At 44.0% G+C, this 18,219-nt stretch overlaps 2 protein-coding genes across 16 annotated transcripts in view; one reads left to right on the top strand and one right to left on the bottom strand.

Moving 5' to 3' along the window:
- The window catches only part of LOC110520042 (pre-mRNA-processing factor 40 homolog A), a 52,244-nt gene extending 45,585 nt beyond the window's left edge, over nucleotides 1–6,659 (top strand). For all 4 annotated transcript variants that reach the window (XM_021597020.2, XM_021597019.2, XM_036974306.1 and 1 more), the window contains 6 exons: nucleotides 1,264–1,359; nucleotides 1,574–1,660; nucleotides 1,885–1,981; nucleotides 2,204–2,265; nucleotides 2,377–2,541; nucleotides 5,067–6,659. In XM_021597020.2, coding sequence (XP_021452695.2) covers nucleotides 1,264–1,359; nucleotides 1,574–1,660; nucleotides 1,885–1,981; nucleotides 2,204–2,265; nucleotides 2,377–2,541; nucleotides 5,067–5,156 — 597 coding nt within the window. In that variant the 3' untranslated portion in view covers nucleotides 5,157–6,659. The remainder of the gene's footprint in view (nucleotides 1–1,263; nucleotides 1,360–1,573; nucleotides 1,661–1,884; nucleotides 1,982–2,203; nucleotides 2,266–2,376; nucleotides 2,542–5,066) is intronic.
- A 2,541-nt stretch (nucleotides 6,660–9,200) lies between these two features.
- Nucleotides 9,201–18,219, bottom strand: part of LOC110504152 (formin-like protein 2) — an 85,706-nt gene continuing 76,687 nt past the window's right edge. For 4 of the 12 annotated variants that reach the window (XM_036974294.1, XM_036974298.1, XM_036974301.1 and 1 more), the window contains 6 exons: nucleotides 18,077–18,206; nucleotides 17,456–17,619; nucleotides 17,130–17,231; nucleotides 16,904–17,002; nucleotides 15,289–15,427; nucleotides 9,201–10,541 (listed from right to left, as the gene is read on the bottom strand). In XM_036974294.1, coding sequence (XP_036830189.1) covers nucleotides 10,432–10,541; nucleotides 15,289–15,427; nucleotides 16,904–17,002; nucleotides 17,130–17,231; nucleotides 17,456–17,619; nucleotides 18,077–18,206 — 744 coding nt within the window. In that variant the 3' untranslated portion in view covers nucleotides 9,201–10,431. Of the gene's footprint in view, nucleotides 10,542–11,089; nucleotides 11,190–12,915; nucleotides 13,032–15,288; nucleotides 15,428–16,903; nucleotides 17,003–17,129; nucleotides 17,232–17,455; nucleotides 17,620–18,076; nucleotides 18,207–18,219 lie in introns of those variants that run through there. The other 8 variants (XM_036974296.1, XM_036974300.1, XM_036974295.1 and 5 more) reach the window with 6 other exon arrangements.

Raw genomic sequence — 18,219 nt, 5'->3', positions numbered from 1 at the left:
CTTGCCTTATGACTAAAGATGGTTGTAGCATCGCACTGCCTTCAATATTATGGGATGAAAATGGAACATTCTGGCGAATTTAATGACAGTATCTGTGAGGAAGAAGAGGGCTGGCTACACAGTTGGCGAAGAGCGGCAGGGTTAGTGGTTAGAGCGTTGGACTAGTAACCGGAAGGTTGCAAGTTCAAACCCCCGAGCTGACTAGGTACAAATCTGTCGTTCTGCTCCTGAACAGGCAGGATATAACCCACTGTTCCTAGGCCGTCATTGAAAATATGAATTTGTTCTTAACGGACTTGCCTAGTTAAATAAAGGTAAAATAAAAAAAATAGGCAGCCATCCAAAGTGATATCGCGTGGTGCAGATAGACCATGCTTTCCATCCGATCCTGCAACCTCTGCTGCTTGCAGGTAGGCAGTATGATTCTGCTTGCTCTGGACTCCAGGGAAGTGACTTGATATTGGCTGCTAACATGTAGGTGTAAATCTGCTGTTTATTTCTGTATCTTAAGTTCTGAAACTGCATCGCCGTTTTAGGGCTGTAAATGACTGGCTATATTTGTGCGCTCGTGTTCGCAAGCTTTGGACCACTCCTTTTTGGGGGGGTCGCTAACGAATCAGTTTTCTGATTTGCTGTACAGCGCAAACGTCAAATTGTATGGAGAAAGGATTGTCGTAAATAAATATGCAGCTCCAAAAATTGTTCGGTGATCAAGAATAATAACAGTTTACTTTGCAAACTCACCGGCAATGGGACATCAAGCAACAATTACTGGCATAGGCATACTGGTCTTTTGGTATGTCAACATTTCTTGATATGGATAATTCAGTTATGAAGCTTGCATTTGGAAATTGTTGTTAAAATGAATTATTACATAACCAAATATATATTGTAGACAAAATAATGACGAGGGCCGTCCACTAGCCTCAATAAATAGACAGAAAGATTTGTAGTTGAACAAGTCATTGCACGTATATATATATTTTTTACTTGAGACTTGACTTGCTCTTAGAACGCAGGACTTGGACTTGACTCATCTTGAGACTCAGATCTTGTGACTTGCTTGTGGCTCGAAAAATAGTGACTTGAACCCACCTCGCACACACACACACACACACACACATTGTTACTGTTACCATTCTCACACACACACGTTGTTATCAATGGGCTACTGTCTGGCACATGATTTGATAGTCATGCAACTGTTCAAAAGCAAACCTTTTTGTTTTCTGACTATTCATTTTCTCTCTTTGGTCGTCTTAGGTCCGAGAAAGATTCCTCAAAGAATCTGCATTCGAAGACGTGACTCTGGAGTCTGAGAGGAAAAGGATATTCAAAGACTTCATGCATGTCTTGGAGGTAAGACTCATTTAACTCTGGTAACCTCTGTGGGGGGGGATTACCCCGACTATGTCAGTGGTTGCATCTCAAATGGCACCCTATTCCCTATATTGTGCACTACTTTTGACCAGGGCCCATAGTAGTGCACTATATACGGATGGGGGTGCCATTTGGGACAGAACCAGTGTCACGACATACAGTACTCAAACCTGGCTGCTGTTTCTTCTCACAGCACGAGTGCCAGCATCATCACTCCAAGACCAAGAAACACTCAAAGAAGTCCAAGAAGCACCACAGGAAGCGCTCCCGCTCTCGATCGGTTAGTACTATGCCCCGACACTGCACAAACCAAGACCCATCTGCGCCCTTTGTAGTGTGCGTACCAAATGGCACCCTATTCCCTAGATGGTGCACTGCTTTTGACCAGAAACCCTATAGTTTATAGGAAATAGGGTGCCATTTGGGATTTCGCCTTCAATTGTATCAGCATGGCACCTCACTAGACAAACCCTCTTACTACTCTCACTTCTCTTCTCTCTGCAGGGCTCAGAGTCTGAAGGCGAAGACGATTATCACACCAAGAAGAAGAAGCGCTCACAGTCCAAGTCCCCGTCCGAGCGCTCCTCCAGTGGGGAATCTGGTCAGTGGTTTTCCTATGTATAATTCCTTTTGTTTATTCTTTTATCATTCCAATTAAAAACTTGAATGATAATTGTGATATAAGGATCAGGTATGATGAAAAAGTATATGCTGATAGGAATGTGTTGTACCTATAACCTTGACTATCAAATAAAAATAATCCCAAATGAAGGAATATTGTGTGGCGGCCAGTTTCTGACATCCCTCTCCATTCGGTCAACAGATAGAAGTTATAAGAAGTCCAAGAAGCACAAGAAGAAGGGGAAGAAGAGGCGTCACAAGTCGGTAGGTTCTCAGGACGGAACTACATTTGAGGGGAATGTTTGGGCTACTCTGGAAAGATTGTGAAGCCAAATGGCGGAACGGCGCGCTTATTCTTGTGACCCTGTCTTTCAGCAATCTCCTGAATCCGAAGGCGAGCGGAAAGAGAAGGGAGGAAGAGAGAGGGACGGCAAGCGGGAGAAGGACCAGGAGAAAGAGAAAGAGAACGACAAGTCCCGGGGGAAGAGTCGCTCCGAATCCAAGCAGAAGTCACCTAAAAGGAAATCTACCAAGGAGGAGGTAAAACGTCCCATTCCGGTCACGAAACCCAGCCATGCATCTGGGATTTGAATGCTTTAAAAGAAAGAAATACTCCACGCCAGTTACACAGCAGTTGTATCCAAGCATTTTGTCTCATCCTAGTCCCAGTGAGGTGTTTACTATTCTATTTCCTAGTGCAGGGGTCCCCGGTTACATTCAGCCTTGGGCAGATGGTCGGGGTGACGGAAGATAGATGTTCACAGCAAATTGACCGCAAGAATCCCAAACAGATATAGTATTTGACAAAATCGAAGTCATTTCAAACTTTGATTACATTGGGATACGATCACATATGCCTTTATGCGTGGGAATAAATAGGAACAGATTTTTCCTACATTTAAAATCACTTCCTGGTGATTTTTAGTCTTCTGTCCAACAACAAAAATGATTTAAAGTGACTGCGGTTCTGGATTTGCTGCAACCCAACTTGCTGTGTCTATTGATACGGAGATTTCTGTGCATGTGCAGGATTCTTTTTTATTTTTTTTGCGGAGCTGCTGCCCACTATTTTGTCTATGTAGCTTCTGCTCAGTGCTTCCACTGCCGCTTCCACATTAACATGGAGGGGGAAACTTCATGTTCTGCTCTAAAGAGTAAAGATATGGATCGACATGTTTGAACAGTGCATTCCATACCTCGAGCGATTTTAATGTTATTTTTTTTCTGGAGGGGCGTAGGCAGCCTTCAGCCTTCATGTTATACACAAAAGACATGATCAACATTTTGGTATAAACTTTGTCTTCTAACAGTATATTTAGGCAAGCATATCAAACACAAGCAAGATACACACAGGAAGTCAATAGTGATTCTTTATTCATTATCGTTGCAAACATTGGCTAGCTCTCTTTTTTTCCCCCAGCTACTCTCGCTACTTTGTGGCAGCATATCTATGAAGATCACCACAAATAGTAGGAAGTCTAAAGCAGTAATTGACAAATGAAGTAAGGATTAATAGCGCTTGGTCAGACATGCTCAGGTTGCCTAGAATGTTCTTTTTACAGGAACTCGTAGTGGCTGTGATATGGCAGCAACTATAAAGATTAGCCTACATCACACAAAATGCTGATTGTTTATTTTGATGCTCCAATGCAATATCTGTTACAACAGACACAGAAGGTTGTATACTTTAAAGACTTCAATAAATATTTTGGAGAATGTTTGTTGAAATCGCCGCGTTTCAATTATTATTATTTTTCCCGGCTGTTTAGAAATATGGGCAGGGGCCTCCCAAGTGGCACAGCTGTCTAAGGCACTGCAGTGCTTGAGGCGTCACTACAGACCCAGGTTCGATCCCGGGCTGTATCACAACCAGCCGTGATCGGGAGTCCCAGAGGGCGGCGCACAATTGGCCCAGCGTCGTCCAGGTTATGGGAGGGTTTGGCCGGCAGGGCCACCACCTTGTGGTGGGCGCCTGCAGGCTGACATCTGTCGTCAGGTGAACAGTGTTTTCTTCCGACACATTGGTGCGGCTGGCTTCCGGGCGAAGCGCGGTCTGGCGGGTCATGTTTCCTAGGACGCATGACTCGACCTTCGCCTCCCGAGCCTTTTGGGGAGTTGCAGCGATGAGAAGATTTGAAATTAGGGGTAAAAATAATAATATGAGGCAAAGTGGGTAGATCATGCAGAGGTTTCCGGCGGGGGCAAGAACTCTATTGGCAGCCGCAGCCTTTTTGTTTTGGGCTCAGAACTTTTTTTTGGGGGGGGGATAAAATCACCTTTGGGCCGCTTGTTCGGGAACCCTGTCCTAGTGCATCCCAAATGTGACTCGACTACTTTTGACTAGAGCCATATGTATGGGTTACATCCTGGTCAAGAGTAGTGCATTACACAGGGAAAAGGGTACCATTTGAGAAGCATACCTAGTAAAACTGGAAGTAGTGCTGAGCTATTAGTGCTTTTAGAGGCCGTTTTTTTTTTAAATTACCACAGATTTAAACATCAAATGTATTTATATAGCCCTTAGATCAGCTGATATCTCAGTGCTGTACAGAAACCCAGCCTAAAACCCCAAACAGCAAGCAAACCAGGTATAGAAGCACGAAATGCTGATTGTTATTTTGCTCCATTGCAATGTGTAGGGACTTAGTCCTGCTTGTGCAACTGCAATATCCGTTACAACAGACAAGGTTGTGTACTTTATAGACTTCAATAAATATTTTGGAGAATGTTTGTTCAAATCGCAACGTTTCTAAAACATTTTTTTTATGTACTATATTTGCGTTGAATGCTGTAACAGAATAAATAAGGCATACTGTTGACTGCTGAATACCAACCGTCAATCCCGTAGATCATGTGTTTTAAGTCTTGCGAAGCAACTGCTTTCTATCCCTCTCGATTGCGCGTTCCCAACGAAGCAGCATAAAAAAAATTGAACCGATGTCGGTCCGTTAGTTGTTTAAAAATCCCAAAATAACTGTTATTTCGGTTAATCGCTCAGCACTACCTAGAAATCACCAGTGTTGTCGGGGAAATGTGGGTTTTGATGTTTTGTCTTTGTTGTGTAGGGTGGCTGGGACACTTCAGGCAGCGAGCTGAGTGAAGGAGAGCTGGAGAAGAGGAGGAGGACTCTACTGGAACAGCTGGATGCTCCTTGATCCTGTTTTTCCTCATGCTTCCTTTCATCCACCATAGATTCCCCCCGGTGCTTATTTTTCAGCGTAATGCCACACATGCTTGGACTTAAGGTTATACAATTCCGGTAACTTTCCCAAACTTCACAGGTTTTTCCAGAAATCCCAGTTAGAAGATTTGCTTAATTCCTGCCAATTTTTGTCTAAGTTACCAGAATGTTTTCAACCCTTTTTGGACTGTGTGTGAACTATTCCCCTTGTGTTTTGTATAATGGGAATGAACCCGACACCCTGGCACTAGAATGCTTGGTAAATATTTGCTCTGTTTTCTTACGTTATTGGAAGTGGTCACAGGCTGAGTTGAGTGACTACTTTGATATCAGGTCAACTGTGTGGACATTTAGTGACACACTTCAGAAATGTGTTGCCTTTTTTATAATGTTTTCTCGCTAGCTATTTTATTTGTTTTGTAGTTGTTTGATATCGAAATGGATTCAAAGAGCATCTTAATGCCATGCTCTTTACTGTGACTGCCTTGCAGTTCTCAGTACAATTCTTATCCGAGTCACAAATGGCACTGTATTTATTCCCTTTATAGTGCACTACTTTTGACTAGGGCCCTCAAAGTAAAAAAATGTATACAAATTTAGTTTAGGAAATCTGACAAAATATCCAGCAAATAAAAAGAGATGTGATTGTGTCTCAGTGTAATCAAGGTTTGAAATTATTTTCAAATAAAATAAATACATTTTTGTGCTTAGTTGTGCTCAATTTGCAGTGTACAAATTTTAATGATTTTCCGGACCTCCGACCATCCGCTCCGACAAAAAAATTGCCCCGCAGCTGAATCTCGTTGCATACCGCTGCTTTGGACTGAGGTAGAACTCTTTGGCAAAGGTCCACGTCTAGACTGAAGTAAATGTCTCTCTGAAACAAGACTCTTTAAAATACATTTTTTATGGTATTTTTAGGATTGGTTCGCTAGATTTTCACGAGAGGAATTGTGAAAGTCCTCGTTGCATGATCTATAAATGTAATAAAATACAGTTGACATGAATTTGTTTGTCTTCATGTACCATCACCAGCAGCCACCATAGATCGGAGCTCATTATTTTCTGTACATATGACCTCTCTGTTATGAGTGCCTCTTGTTCACTAGGCTTAGTAGCCTTGTATCCGTTTCCTGTGGATCATTGCAATGCTAGGCAGGCTGAAGGTAATAATTGCTACTGTAAGAGGGAGTGCCCGAGACAACGTGGCTCAGGACAATCTAGATTAAGCTCCAATAACATCACCAGGGCTGTGGCACGGTTGCCGAAGACCGCCAGAAGTGGCAAATCCAAACCTTTGTTGCTGCCCGATGCCCCAAGCCCGCCAGACGGGCGAGTAAAGATTTCCACAGTTTACATACACGGAGATGACAAGACCGACTTCTCCTGTTGTTTTCATATCAATGAGCATGCATAGAAAACCAGAGTGAATCTGAACAGCTGTCTGCCAAAATGAATTGAAATAAAGATGCACACGCTATAATAGTGTAAATAGTTTATTTGATCATGTCCAGAACTCGGTCTACCTTTAACTAAATGTTATTTAAAAGTATTTTGTAATAAGCACACAATGCCTAAAATACATTTCTGAAGAAAAAACAAAAACATGCCACTATTATCCAGTCTAATGAGTGAAGCTGATGAGTGGTCAACAGTTCACATAGGAAGTATAGAGATGAGTGGTTTGTTGCACATGCTAACGTGGACAATTATAGTCCCAAGACCACAGAAAGCTTCTCTGAACGTCAATGGGTTATGGCCCAAATGACTCCCTATATAGGGCACTACTTTTGATATTTTTTTGACCAAGGCCCATAGGGTCAAAAGTAGTAACCTAGATAGGGAATAGAGTGCCATTTGGAACATACGTTAATATAATGCCTCTTTACTCAGGCAAGTGTGACGCCAGGGCATTCTGCTTCACACAATAGATCCGTTGTGTTAAAGTGAACCCAGATTTGTTTTTTCCCCCCCCCGGCTTAATTAAATATACAAAATGGACAAACCTATAAGTTAAAATAACATTCAAATTGTGTATCACAGGGTGATGCACATTTTGTTTTAAACAATATGTACAATAGTAACCTTATAGTAATGAGTGTATTAAGAAGTAAAAAACAATGCAACAATTTTTGTAGCAAAATATCTGTACATTTACAAAACTTTTTTTTGTTGTTGTGTACTTTTTGTTTGTTCTGACATTTTTTTAATATAACTAGCTAAACACTTAAAAAAAAAAAGACTGTTTGCTCACGTCAAAGTGGGTCATGAGCAAAACTGAATGGATACCGTTTACAGTGGTTAAATACTATACATCAAATGTACAATAATAGTGAGTGGACAGTTGCCTAGAGATTCATTAGCCGATTGCAGGTTTTCAGAGTAAAAAAATAAACTTGGAATCCAGTTTCCATGACAAGCTCCTCAAGTAGCCTAAAGTACCTTCCTTGTAGCCACTACACTTGACTGGAAGTGTATCTGCTGATAAGTCTTTGTTTTAGCACCTTTCCTATTCAATTGTGGCTCTAGCTCTGGTCCGGGGAGTCGTTCGGGTGTGCGGTCGTTCGACCGAACGACTCCCTGAACCAGAGCTATTGTGGCTCAAGAGCCCCACCATCCACTTAACAGCATTGCATTTGAATGGCACTTGAGGTCTACATGAGCAGACAATGTACAGTACCAGTCAAAAGTTTGGACACAACTACTTATTCAAGGATTTTTTTCTTTAGTTTTACTATTTTCTATATTGTGGAATAATAGTAAAGACATTAAAACTATGAAATAACACAGAATCATGTTGTAACCAAAAAGGTGTTAAATAAATCAAAATATATTTTATATTTGAGATTCTTCAAAGTAGCGACCCTTTGCCTTGACGACAGCTTTGCACACTCTTGGCATTCTCTCAACCAGCTTCATGAGGTAGTCACCTCTAGTGCATTTCAATTAACAGGTGTACCTTGTTAATTTGTTGAATTTCTTTCCATCTTAATGTGTTTCAGCCAATCAGCTGTGCTGTGACAAGGTAGGGGTGGTATACAGAAGATGGCCCTATTTGGTAAAAGATCAAGTCCATATTATGGCAAGAACAGTTCAAATAAGCAAAGAAAAACAACAGTCCACCATTACTTTAAGACAGGAAGGTGCTATGATGAAACTGGATCTCATGAGGACCGCCACAGGAAAGGAAGACCAGGAGTTACCTCTGCTGCAGAGGATAAGTTCATTAGAGTTACCAGCCTCAAAAATTGCAGCCCAAATAAATGCTTCACAGAGTTCAAGTAACACACACATCTCAACATCAACTGTTCAGAGGAGACTGTGTGAATCAGGTCTCCATGGTCAAACTGCTGCAGAAGGAGACTTGCTTGGGCCAAGAAACACAAGCAAAGGACATTAGACCGGTGGAAATCTATCCTTTGGACTGATAAGTTAACATTTTGGAATTTTGGTTCCAACCGCCGTGTCTTTGTGAGATGCAGAGTAAGTGAACGGATGATCTCAGCATGTGTGGTTCCCACCGTGAAGCATGGAGGAGGTGTGATGGATTGGGGATGCTTTGCTGGTGACACTGTCTGTGATTTATTTAGAATTCAAGGCACACTTAACCAGCATGGCTTCCATAGCGTTCTGCAGCGATTCACCATTCCCATCTCGTTTGTGCTTAGTGGGACTATCAATTGGTTTTCAACAGGACAATGACCCAAAACACACCTCCAGGCTGTGTAAGGGCTATTTGACCAAGGAAAGTGATGGAGTGTTGCATCAGATGACCTGGCCTCCACAATCACCCGACCTCAACCCAATTGAGATGGTTTGGGATGAGTTGGACCGCAGTGATGGAAAAGCAGCCAAGTGCTCAGCATATGTGGGAACTCCTTCAAGACTGTTGGAAAAGCATTCCAGGTGAAGCTGAAGAGAATGCCAAGAGTGTGCAAAGCTGTCATCAAGGCAAAGGGTGTCTACTTTGAAGAATATATTTGTATCTGTTTTAAAACTTTTTTGGGATACTACATGATTCCATATGTATTATTTCATAGTTTTGATACCTTCACTATTATTCTACAATGTAGAAAATAGTCAATAAATACAGAAACTCTTGATTGAGTAGGTGTGTCCAAACCTTTGACTGGTACTGTAGTTCTCTCTAGATAGAGCTAATAATTCACGACTTGGTCCACTAACCATGTTAACACCGATGAATGAGATGTTAATACCGTAATATAGAGGCCTAGCTATACACAATTCACATTAGCCTGGTCTCATTTCGAGAGAGCCACACCTCTCTGAGTTATATTATTTCCGATACGATTTCTCGAACTGTGGTCACACGTTGGTGTACAGAAGTCTACCTGATACTTGCTTAAGTACTTTCATTGAGCATATTAGTTTTGGATCACTGCTTCATAGTATTTAATCTAAGACTTGTCCCCTTTAATAAGGCCATTAGCCCTTTAGCAACGATGGAAAAGCTAATGCGTTTTTTAAGTGCCACTCGAGCACATTGTTGGAATTCCAAGAGCAATGGCAGTAGCACCAGGAATGTAATAAGATACTTGCAATTGAATATCAAATTCATCACCTGTGGCGGAATACTTTGACGCCTAACGCCTCGAACACACCTGCAGTGTCATGCGCAAAATGGTACGCGGCCTCATCTGGATATGTGCGCAACAGAAGTTCCACATTCACCTTTCTGCTACCGTTTCTGTCAAGCCGTCTACGCATAGAATGTGATGCGTACGTTTGGTTGGTCCGACGTACACACCGACACTCGAGCGCACTGCAACTGCCAATGCCACGCGGCAAAGGCAAACGCAGCGCCTCCATTGGAAATGCATGTGCTTCTGGTGTACCAAAACGCAATGACACTGGGAGGTGTGATCGAGGCATAACGGGAACCGTGTCACGTACATTCTACACATCTCACAAAAATCTCTTCCAGGAATTCCCCCTACGGAGGTTCGAGTCCAGTTTTACACATCAAAGGAAATTACAGTTAAAGCCAGGTCAAGTTGCATTGCTTGAAGTAATGAAAAAATTAAACTGATCACATAAAAAGTACGTTTCAGGCACTTGGCTTGTCTAAGGTTCCCTATGACTGACCTTTCAGACCCATCCATCTCTCTTTCCTTTCAGTCTAGCCATCTCTTCCAGTCCATCCATTTCTCTTTCAGTCCAGAGTGAGAGGCTGTTACATCCACATCACCCCCCTTCACCCCTCTCTGAGCACATGCACTGTTCCCTCGTCACATGACAACTTCAGTGTTGTTGACCGGCCGCAAGTTTTGGTCGTCAAAGCGCCTTCTGACGCTCCTCCTCACCGCGTCGGCTCTCCTGTAAGGCTGATTTCGAAGATCTGGGATGGAGGGAGGAAGGTGGGGAGAGGAGGGTGGATAAAAGAAGTGTCAGTCATGCCAGGGCCTTCAGATGAGGCTGTTTGTTGGCAGCCAATCAGGCAAAGCAGCTTGAGTTGTAAAGAAACATTCCCCTTCAGTTCACTCCTCTAAAAGGAAGACGAAAACAGTCCCACAGAAAAGACCTTATTGATTTGACATTTTTCATATTTACTAGTCCTTCTGTCACTGTCGATTAAAAAAACACAAGCTATGGACAAGTGCCCCCCAATACAAGCCCCCCCCCCCCAAAAAAAAAAAGATGCAACATTTTCTCATGTTAAACAATCAGGGGAAAAAAGGGGAACGTAAATCATTTCCCATAAAGGGCATTTTACACTGAATTTGCATTCTTTCATTTTAGACATGCAACATTTGTCTATAACCTTATTAGGAAATGGAAGGTGAACAGAAAATGAGGGAGGGGGGACCAACACAGTCAGTCTAGTATGAAGTAGAGAAAGCCCTCAGTGGTAGGTAACTCAAGGGGAGGTAAAAAAGAGATGCTTGCCAGGTCTGGGACACATCCACCACCACAGGGGTGCTATTGGAGGAATTCCTTACCCTCGAGTGGACATTGGGAAATTTAGTAATATTATTCTTCTTTAGGGCTGGATGGATGAAGAGAAGACAAAATGGAGGTTAAAGAAGCAGGGTGACCAGAGGGGTGTTTTCACAGTGGAGGAGCGCTGAGCGAGCAAAGCGGCCAATGGGGAGGGGGGGGGGTGGGCAGAGGTCATTGGACAGGATAGGGCAAGACTAAGGTGTTAGAGGAGTAGAGCTTACTAAGATATGCTGTTAATTGACACTGCAGGCACAAAGGACGAGTAAAATCAAAGCGTTTTATTTTTCTCTCTGTTTTTCTGTCTAAAAAAAACACCCAGGCTGCTTTCCAGAGTGACTACCAGCATGAGCAAATAGTGCCAACCATCACATTTTGCACGAAGACTTAGTTATCACAAACCAAACCCAACAAGTGTTTTTTCAACATACACGAAAAAGTTATATTTTGAATAAAAAGCAGACCAAAGAACGGCATGCATTCAGCCAGATACATGGGCATGGGACGTGAACTCAACTGTAATTTATGAAACATTTAGAAATACTGAGGCCTGTCCCTTTTAAATGGCTCAACAGCAATTCAGGACATGTATCTGGCTGTGTGTTAGTTGCACACAACGGAAATTAATGTGACATCCATAAGACCCGAGAACGCGTGTCAGAAATGAATCATTCATGCTTCGTGCAATACGTTAGAAAGGTGACCAGACAAACCACCAGAGAGTCATGTGATACGAATATGATCCAGCACCAAAGAGTTTGAGCCGAGCACAAGGCAAGGGAAACTGGAGATCTGGTCCAGGGGCGTTTACATATAACTTACAAGGCTCAGAATCAGCCACAAATAACGCCCTAGACCAGAGCTAGGGGGAACTGGGAACGGGGTATTGTGGGTTTGAAGCGGGAGAAAGCCAGAGGCATGCAGGAACCCAACCAACAGCACAGTAATACATGAACACAACACTCTGTTTTCATGATGGACAGATGAACACAACACTCTGTTTTCATGATGGACAGATGAACACAACACTCTGTTTTCATGATGGACAGATGAACACACAAGCAAGGTATAATGCCACAGCCATTTTAAAATAAGTCAAGGCTATCAATACATCAAAATTGACAATTGATGAATTACTATATAATTATAGGCAAAAAAATACTCTGCTATGCTGATTACAATACTGACTAGTATACGATATATACTGAAGCAGAAGTTTTACTATATAGTAGAACTACTAGCACTAATACTAGTCAGCATAACATGTAGGAGTGTAAACTTCTTGGATGATGGCCAGTGAGAGCCGTTTCGGTCTAGGACGCACTTCCTCCTTTTTAACAGCAGATGGCACTTGCCTTAATGTCCCATTGACATGTACTCTGTAACGCTGCTGTATTCCTTGTACTGTATAGAGTGAGACGTGGTAGATTTCTTACCCATCTACCCATCTCACTCTCCTCAGGGCAAATGTCAATAGCCTGGCTGACTGCTAGGAGCATTTCTGTGACATTATGGTTTGCTATGGTTGGTGACACAAATGGATGAGGTTGAATAACGGGGATGACTCGTTTTATGCAGGGTAACGGAGGGGACATCGGAGACTCCTCCCACAAACCGCTTCCTCCCCATGCTAGAAGGGGCGGAGGTGGTAACGCCGACACACCACACCACACACACGCGCACACACACAACTGACAGGGATAACACAGAGTGAGAGGGAACACAACACGCTGTGAGAGTACGGAGAAGAAGGACAGCACTGTATTTACAGCGACCTTTCAGAGAGAGAGTTCTAAGCTTTAGTAATGGTTCTCCTCATTGTGAACCGGCTCGCAGAAGAACCGAGAGCCCCGTTTGGCTGTGCGGGCGGTAAAGGGCACTGTCTTCAGCACTGCATTGAAACAACAACAACAACAGCCAAGACACGACAGTAAGGAGTAGCACACATCTACAGGGTTTTAGCACAGGTTAGCACACCCTACAAAGCATCAGAAGACTGGAGGCGAGAGACACTAACACATTATATAGAGGGTTACAGTCTACAATAGGCCTTCAGGGCTGAACTTTCCCAATCCCGCTTGGAGGATTCCTGGACTTCCTGCGTATCCCCTCCTGATTCCGGGAATCTTCCAACTGGGAAAAACCTGGGCATTTTGGGGAAATGTCCTTGAATTTTGCGCCCCTAGGGCAATTATACTGTATCTTATGGAGCGCCAATGTTAAAATGTTACAAGACAAGCTTTTAGCTTGTCAGCTAGAATACAGTTATGTGTGATTGTTATAGAGAATTAGTGTTAATAGTATTATATATGCCAAACCACACAGAATGTAAATGGCCTACGATCGTATGTCTTCTCTGTGGAACAGAGGGGTCGTGTATTTTAATAAAGCAGATCAATACACGGGGCTGCATCCCCAAATTGCACCCTATGGCCTATATAGTGCCCCATAGGTCTCTGGTCAAAAGTAGTAGGGAATAAGTTGCCATTAGGGACGTAACCATGGTATCTGGTCCGGGAGACTATACCCTCAGCCCGGCCCGTCTACACCCCTAACTGTCACAAAGCTACGACGGGAGAGCAGACATTACTAACTGCTACAAAGCTACGACGGGATAGCAGACATTACTAACTGCTACAAAGCTACGACGGGATAGCAGACATTACTAACTGCTACAAAGCTACGACGGGATAGCAGACATTACTAACTGCTACAAAGCTACGACAGGATAGCAGACATTACTAACTGCTACAAAGCTACGACGGGATAGCAGACATTACTAACTGCTACAAAGCTACGACGGGATAGCAGACATTACTAACTGCTACAAAGCTACGACAGGAGAGCAGACGTTACTATCACAAAGCTACGACGGGATAGCAGACATTACTAACTGCTACAAAGCTACGACGGGATAGCAGACATTACTAACTGCTACAAAGCTACGACGGGATAGCAGACATTACTAACTGCTACAAAGCTACGACGGGATAGCAGACATTACTAACTGCTACAAAGCTACGACAGGATAGCAGACATTACTAACTGCTACAAAGCTACGACGGGATAGCAGACATTACTAACTGCTACAAAGCTACGACGGGATAGCAGACATTACTAACTGCTACAAAGCTACGACAGGAGAGCAGACGTTACTATCACAAAGCTACGACGGGATAGCAGACATTACTAACTGCTACAAAGCTACGACGGGATAGCAGACATTACTAACTGCTACAAAGCTACGACGGGATAGCAGACATTACTAACTGCTACAAAGCTACGACGGGTTAGCAGACATTACTAACTGCTACAAAGCTACGACGGGATAGCAGACATTACTAACTGCTACAAAGCTACGACGGGATAGCAGACATTACTAACTGCTACAAAGCTACGACGGGATAGCAGACATTACTAACTGCTACAAAGCTACGACGGGATAGCAGACATTACTAACTGCTACAAAGCTACGACGGGATAGCAGACATTACTAACTGCTACAAAGCTACGACGGGATAGCAGACATTACTAACTGCTACAAAGCTACGACGGGATAGCAGACATTACTAACTGCTACAAAGCTACGACGGGATAGCAGTCATGACTAACTGCTACAAAGCTACGACGGGATAAAAGACATTACTAATTGCTACAAAGCTACGACGGGATAGCAGTCATGACTAACTGCTACAAAGCTACGACAGGATAGCGGATAATGATCCTACGGACATTTGAGCTGGCACCGAGTGTCTACGTTAGGCTAGCTGGATGGTCAAAGCATGTTTCTACCGTAGGATCAAGGTGTAGTAAAGCCTTTCGGATTGACAGTTCAATCCGTTCCAGAGTTAAAGAGGTACCTGTTAGCGGTTTAGATACCCAGTGTTAATGATCTGATTGGAGCACAGGAGAGGACCTGCATGCAGAGCGCCCGGTGTGTAAGTTTGTGTCTTAACCACGCTAGCCGTACTGGAGCAGGGGGAGAGCTTCTTCTGCACAGGCCTGCCTGCGTGTGTGTAGATGTGTATATCTGTGTGCGCATGAATGTGCGTGTGTACACATGTGTATGCGTGTATTTATGTGCACGTATATAAGTAAGGTGTGTGATATGTAGAACTGATGGTGATTGGCCCCCCAGTCCTGTTTACCCGTGATGATGTCCTCGATGGCCCCGTCCTTTCCCTCGTAGACGTGGCGGCTGCCCGTATCCTTCACCTGCTTCTTCCTCAGCTCAGCTATCACCTCCTGCTGCTGACTCCTGCCCCGGGTGTTCTTATGGGACGGAGACTGGTGGGAAGACCCCACACACACACACACACACACACACACACACACACACACACACACACACACACACACACACACACACACACACACACACACACACACACACACACACACACACACACACACACACACACACACACACACACACACACACACACACACACACACACACACACACACACACACACGCACGGAGTCAAATCTCAGGCACCTTGGTTGACTATTCAAATGGCATAACGATGTCCCTGTGGGAATCCTCGACATCGTATTTTACTCCGCTGTACAAGCTGGTCCCTAATGTGTCCACTAGAGGTTATACTGTCTATATTATATATACTGTTTATGTTTACTAACTGGTTCTATTGACTGGTTGGTTTACTAACTGGTTCTATTGACTGGTTGGTTTACTAACTGGTTCTATTGACTGGTTGGTTTACTAACTGGTTCTATTGACTGGTTGGTTTACTAACTGGTTCTATTGACTGGTTGGTTTACTAACTGGTTCTATTCACTGGTTGGTTTACTAACTGGTTCTATTGACTGGTTGGTTTACTAACTGGTTCTATTGACTGGTTGGTTTACTAACTGGTTCTATTGACTGGTTGGTTTACTAACTGGTTCTATTGACTGGTTGGTTTACTAACTGGTTCTAATTACTGGTTGGTTTACTAACTGGTTCTAATTACTGGTTGGTTTACTAACTGGTTCTATTGACTGGTTGGTTTACTAACTGGTTCTAATTACTGGTTGGTTTACTAACTGGTTCTAATTACTGGTTGGTTTACTAACGGGTTCTATTGACTGGTTGGTTTACTAACTGGTTCTAATTACTGGTTGGTTTACTAACTGGTTCTATTGACTGGTTGGTTTAAAAACAGGTTCTATTTACTGGTTGGTTTACTAACTGGTTCTATTCACTGGTTGGTTTACTAACTGGTTCTATTGACTGGTTGGTTTACTAACTGGTTCTATTGACTGGTTGGTTTACTAACTGGTTCTATTTACTGGTTGGTTTACTAACTGGTTCTATTGACTGGTTATATATTTGCTGATACTGACTTGATGTGACACACTAGGTGTCTGTCTGCAGTACCTAATATAGCTGCCCCACCAGCAGGAGATGATCCTCCCATCATTAGTCCTGGGGGATGAGGGAGAGGGGGAGAAGGGAGGGGGAAGGAGAGCCTACCTTCTGGGAAGAGGGGGAGGAGGGAGAAGGAGAGGGGGATAAGGGAGGGGGAAGGAGAGCCTACCTTCTGGGAAGAGGGGAAGGAGGGAGGGGGAAGGAGAGCCTACCTTCTGGGAAGAGGGGGAGGAGGGAGAAGGAGAGGGGGAGAAAGGAGGGGGAAGGAGAGCCTACCTTCTGGGAAGAGGGGGAGGAGGGAGAAGGAGAGGGGGAAGGAGAGCCTACCTTCTGGGAAGAGGGGGAGGAGGGAGAAGGAGAGGGGGAGAAGGAGAGGGGGAAGGAGAGCCTACCTTCTGGTCCTCCTGGTCCAGCATGGCCTCCTGCTCCAGAAGCTTCTCCATCATCATCAGCTCTGCTCTCTTCCTTTGCTCGTTGTCCTCCTCCGCTTGCTGACAGAACACGCACGCACACGCACATATTTAGACAGAGGGCTCAAACACACAGCCGTACCAGCGCCCTGCGTAGTGTGTGGGTGTGGGACATGACGGGTGTGTAAGAGAGCAATGCCAGTCTCACCCTGTAGGCCTTGACAAAGCGCACAAACACCGGGAAGAACACGGACGGGGGCGTCGTTTTGGAATTCTCGCCGAAGAATTTGACGGCCTCGTCGAAGGCGTCCTGTCAGAGACAAATAGCACATTTTGCATTTGTTGATCTGTCGATCATAAAGGTAATAGTTTGATCAAACGTATATAAAAAGGGGCAATCTGGGATTGGTAAATGCATTTTTTGACTTTTGGATAAATGGCATATAACCATTGATTCTTGAAGAATATCATGTATAAATGCCTTGTGAGCGTTGACTTAATTGCACATGACAAATTCAGCGAGGTGAGGTTTACCAGCGCGATCTTGGCTTCGTCCTGCAGCTTTTTCAGCTTGCCCTCGTTGTGTGTGATGAAGTCTTTGAGCATGGTGTTGTGACCGTGCATGCTGTACTCTCTCTTGGTCAGGTCCATTCCCCGCTGGAGCTCCTTCACATCCAGCAGAACGTTCTCTAACGACACTGAGATCACACACACACACACACACACACACACACACACACACACACACGAGTACACGCACACACAGATACACGCACGCAGAATTGGATACAGTTTGAAGCGGCGTGCTCCTCATTAAGGAGGGCCATACAGCACATCTCCCTAGAGCAACACACAGCGTGGAGGAGCCCCAACAAGTGCACAACATCATCACCCATTCTCTGAGATGATGGCTGTGGATACAGCGCAGTGGAAATGCCTGCAGACCAAAGATAGGCTACAATCCTGTCCAAATCCATCATTTAGGTGGCATGTCCTAAACAGAGCCCTACTCCCTATTTTAGCGCACGACTTCCGGTCAAAAGTAGTAGCGCTTTATAGGGAACGGGGTGCTATTTGGGACCCACGCTAGGATCTGCTGTAGCATCGTCAGCCATTCATCGCTGCAATCACATGGAGCTGCATGGTGAACCGTACCTGCTGCGGCCTTCTCCACGTAATGCAGTTCGTTGTAGAACAGATTGACCTGCTGGTACTTCTCCTTCACCACGTTGGCTATGTAGTGCAGCAGAGTCATTTTCCGGTCTGTCGACTTGGTGTCCAGTAGCTGGGGGGGGGGG

This window comes from Oncorhynchus mykiss, chromosome 3 (assembly GCF_013265735.2).
Source record: "Oncorhynchus mykiss isolate Arlee chromosome 3, USDA_OmykA_1.1, whole genome shotgun sequence".
Classification (NCBI taxonomy): domain Eukaryota; kingdom Metazoa; phylum Chordata; class Actinopteri; order Salmoniformes; family Salmonidae; genus Oncorhynchus; species Oncorhynchus mykiss.
Note: the sequence above shows the minus strand (reverse complement) of the source record. Positions and strands in the feature narration are given on the sequence as shown.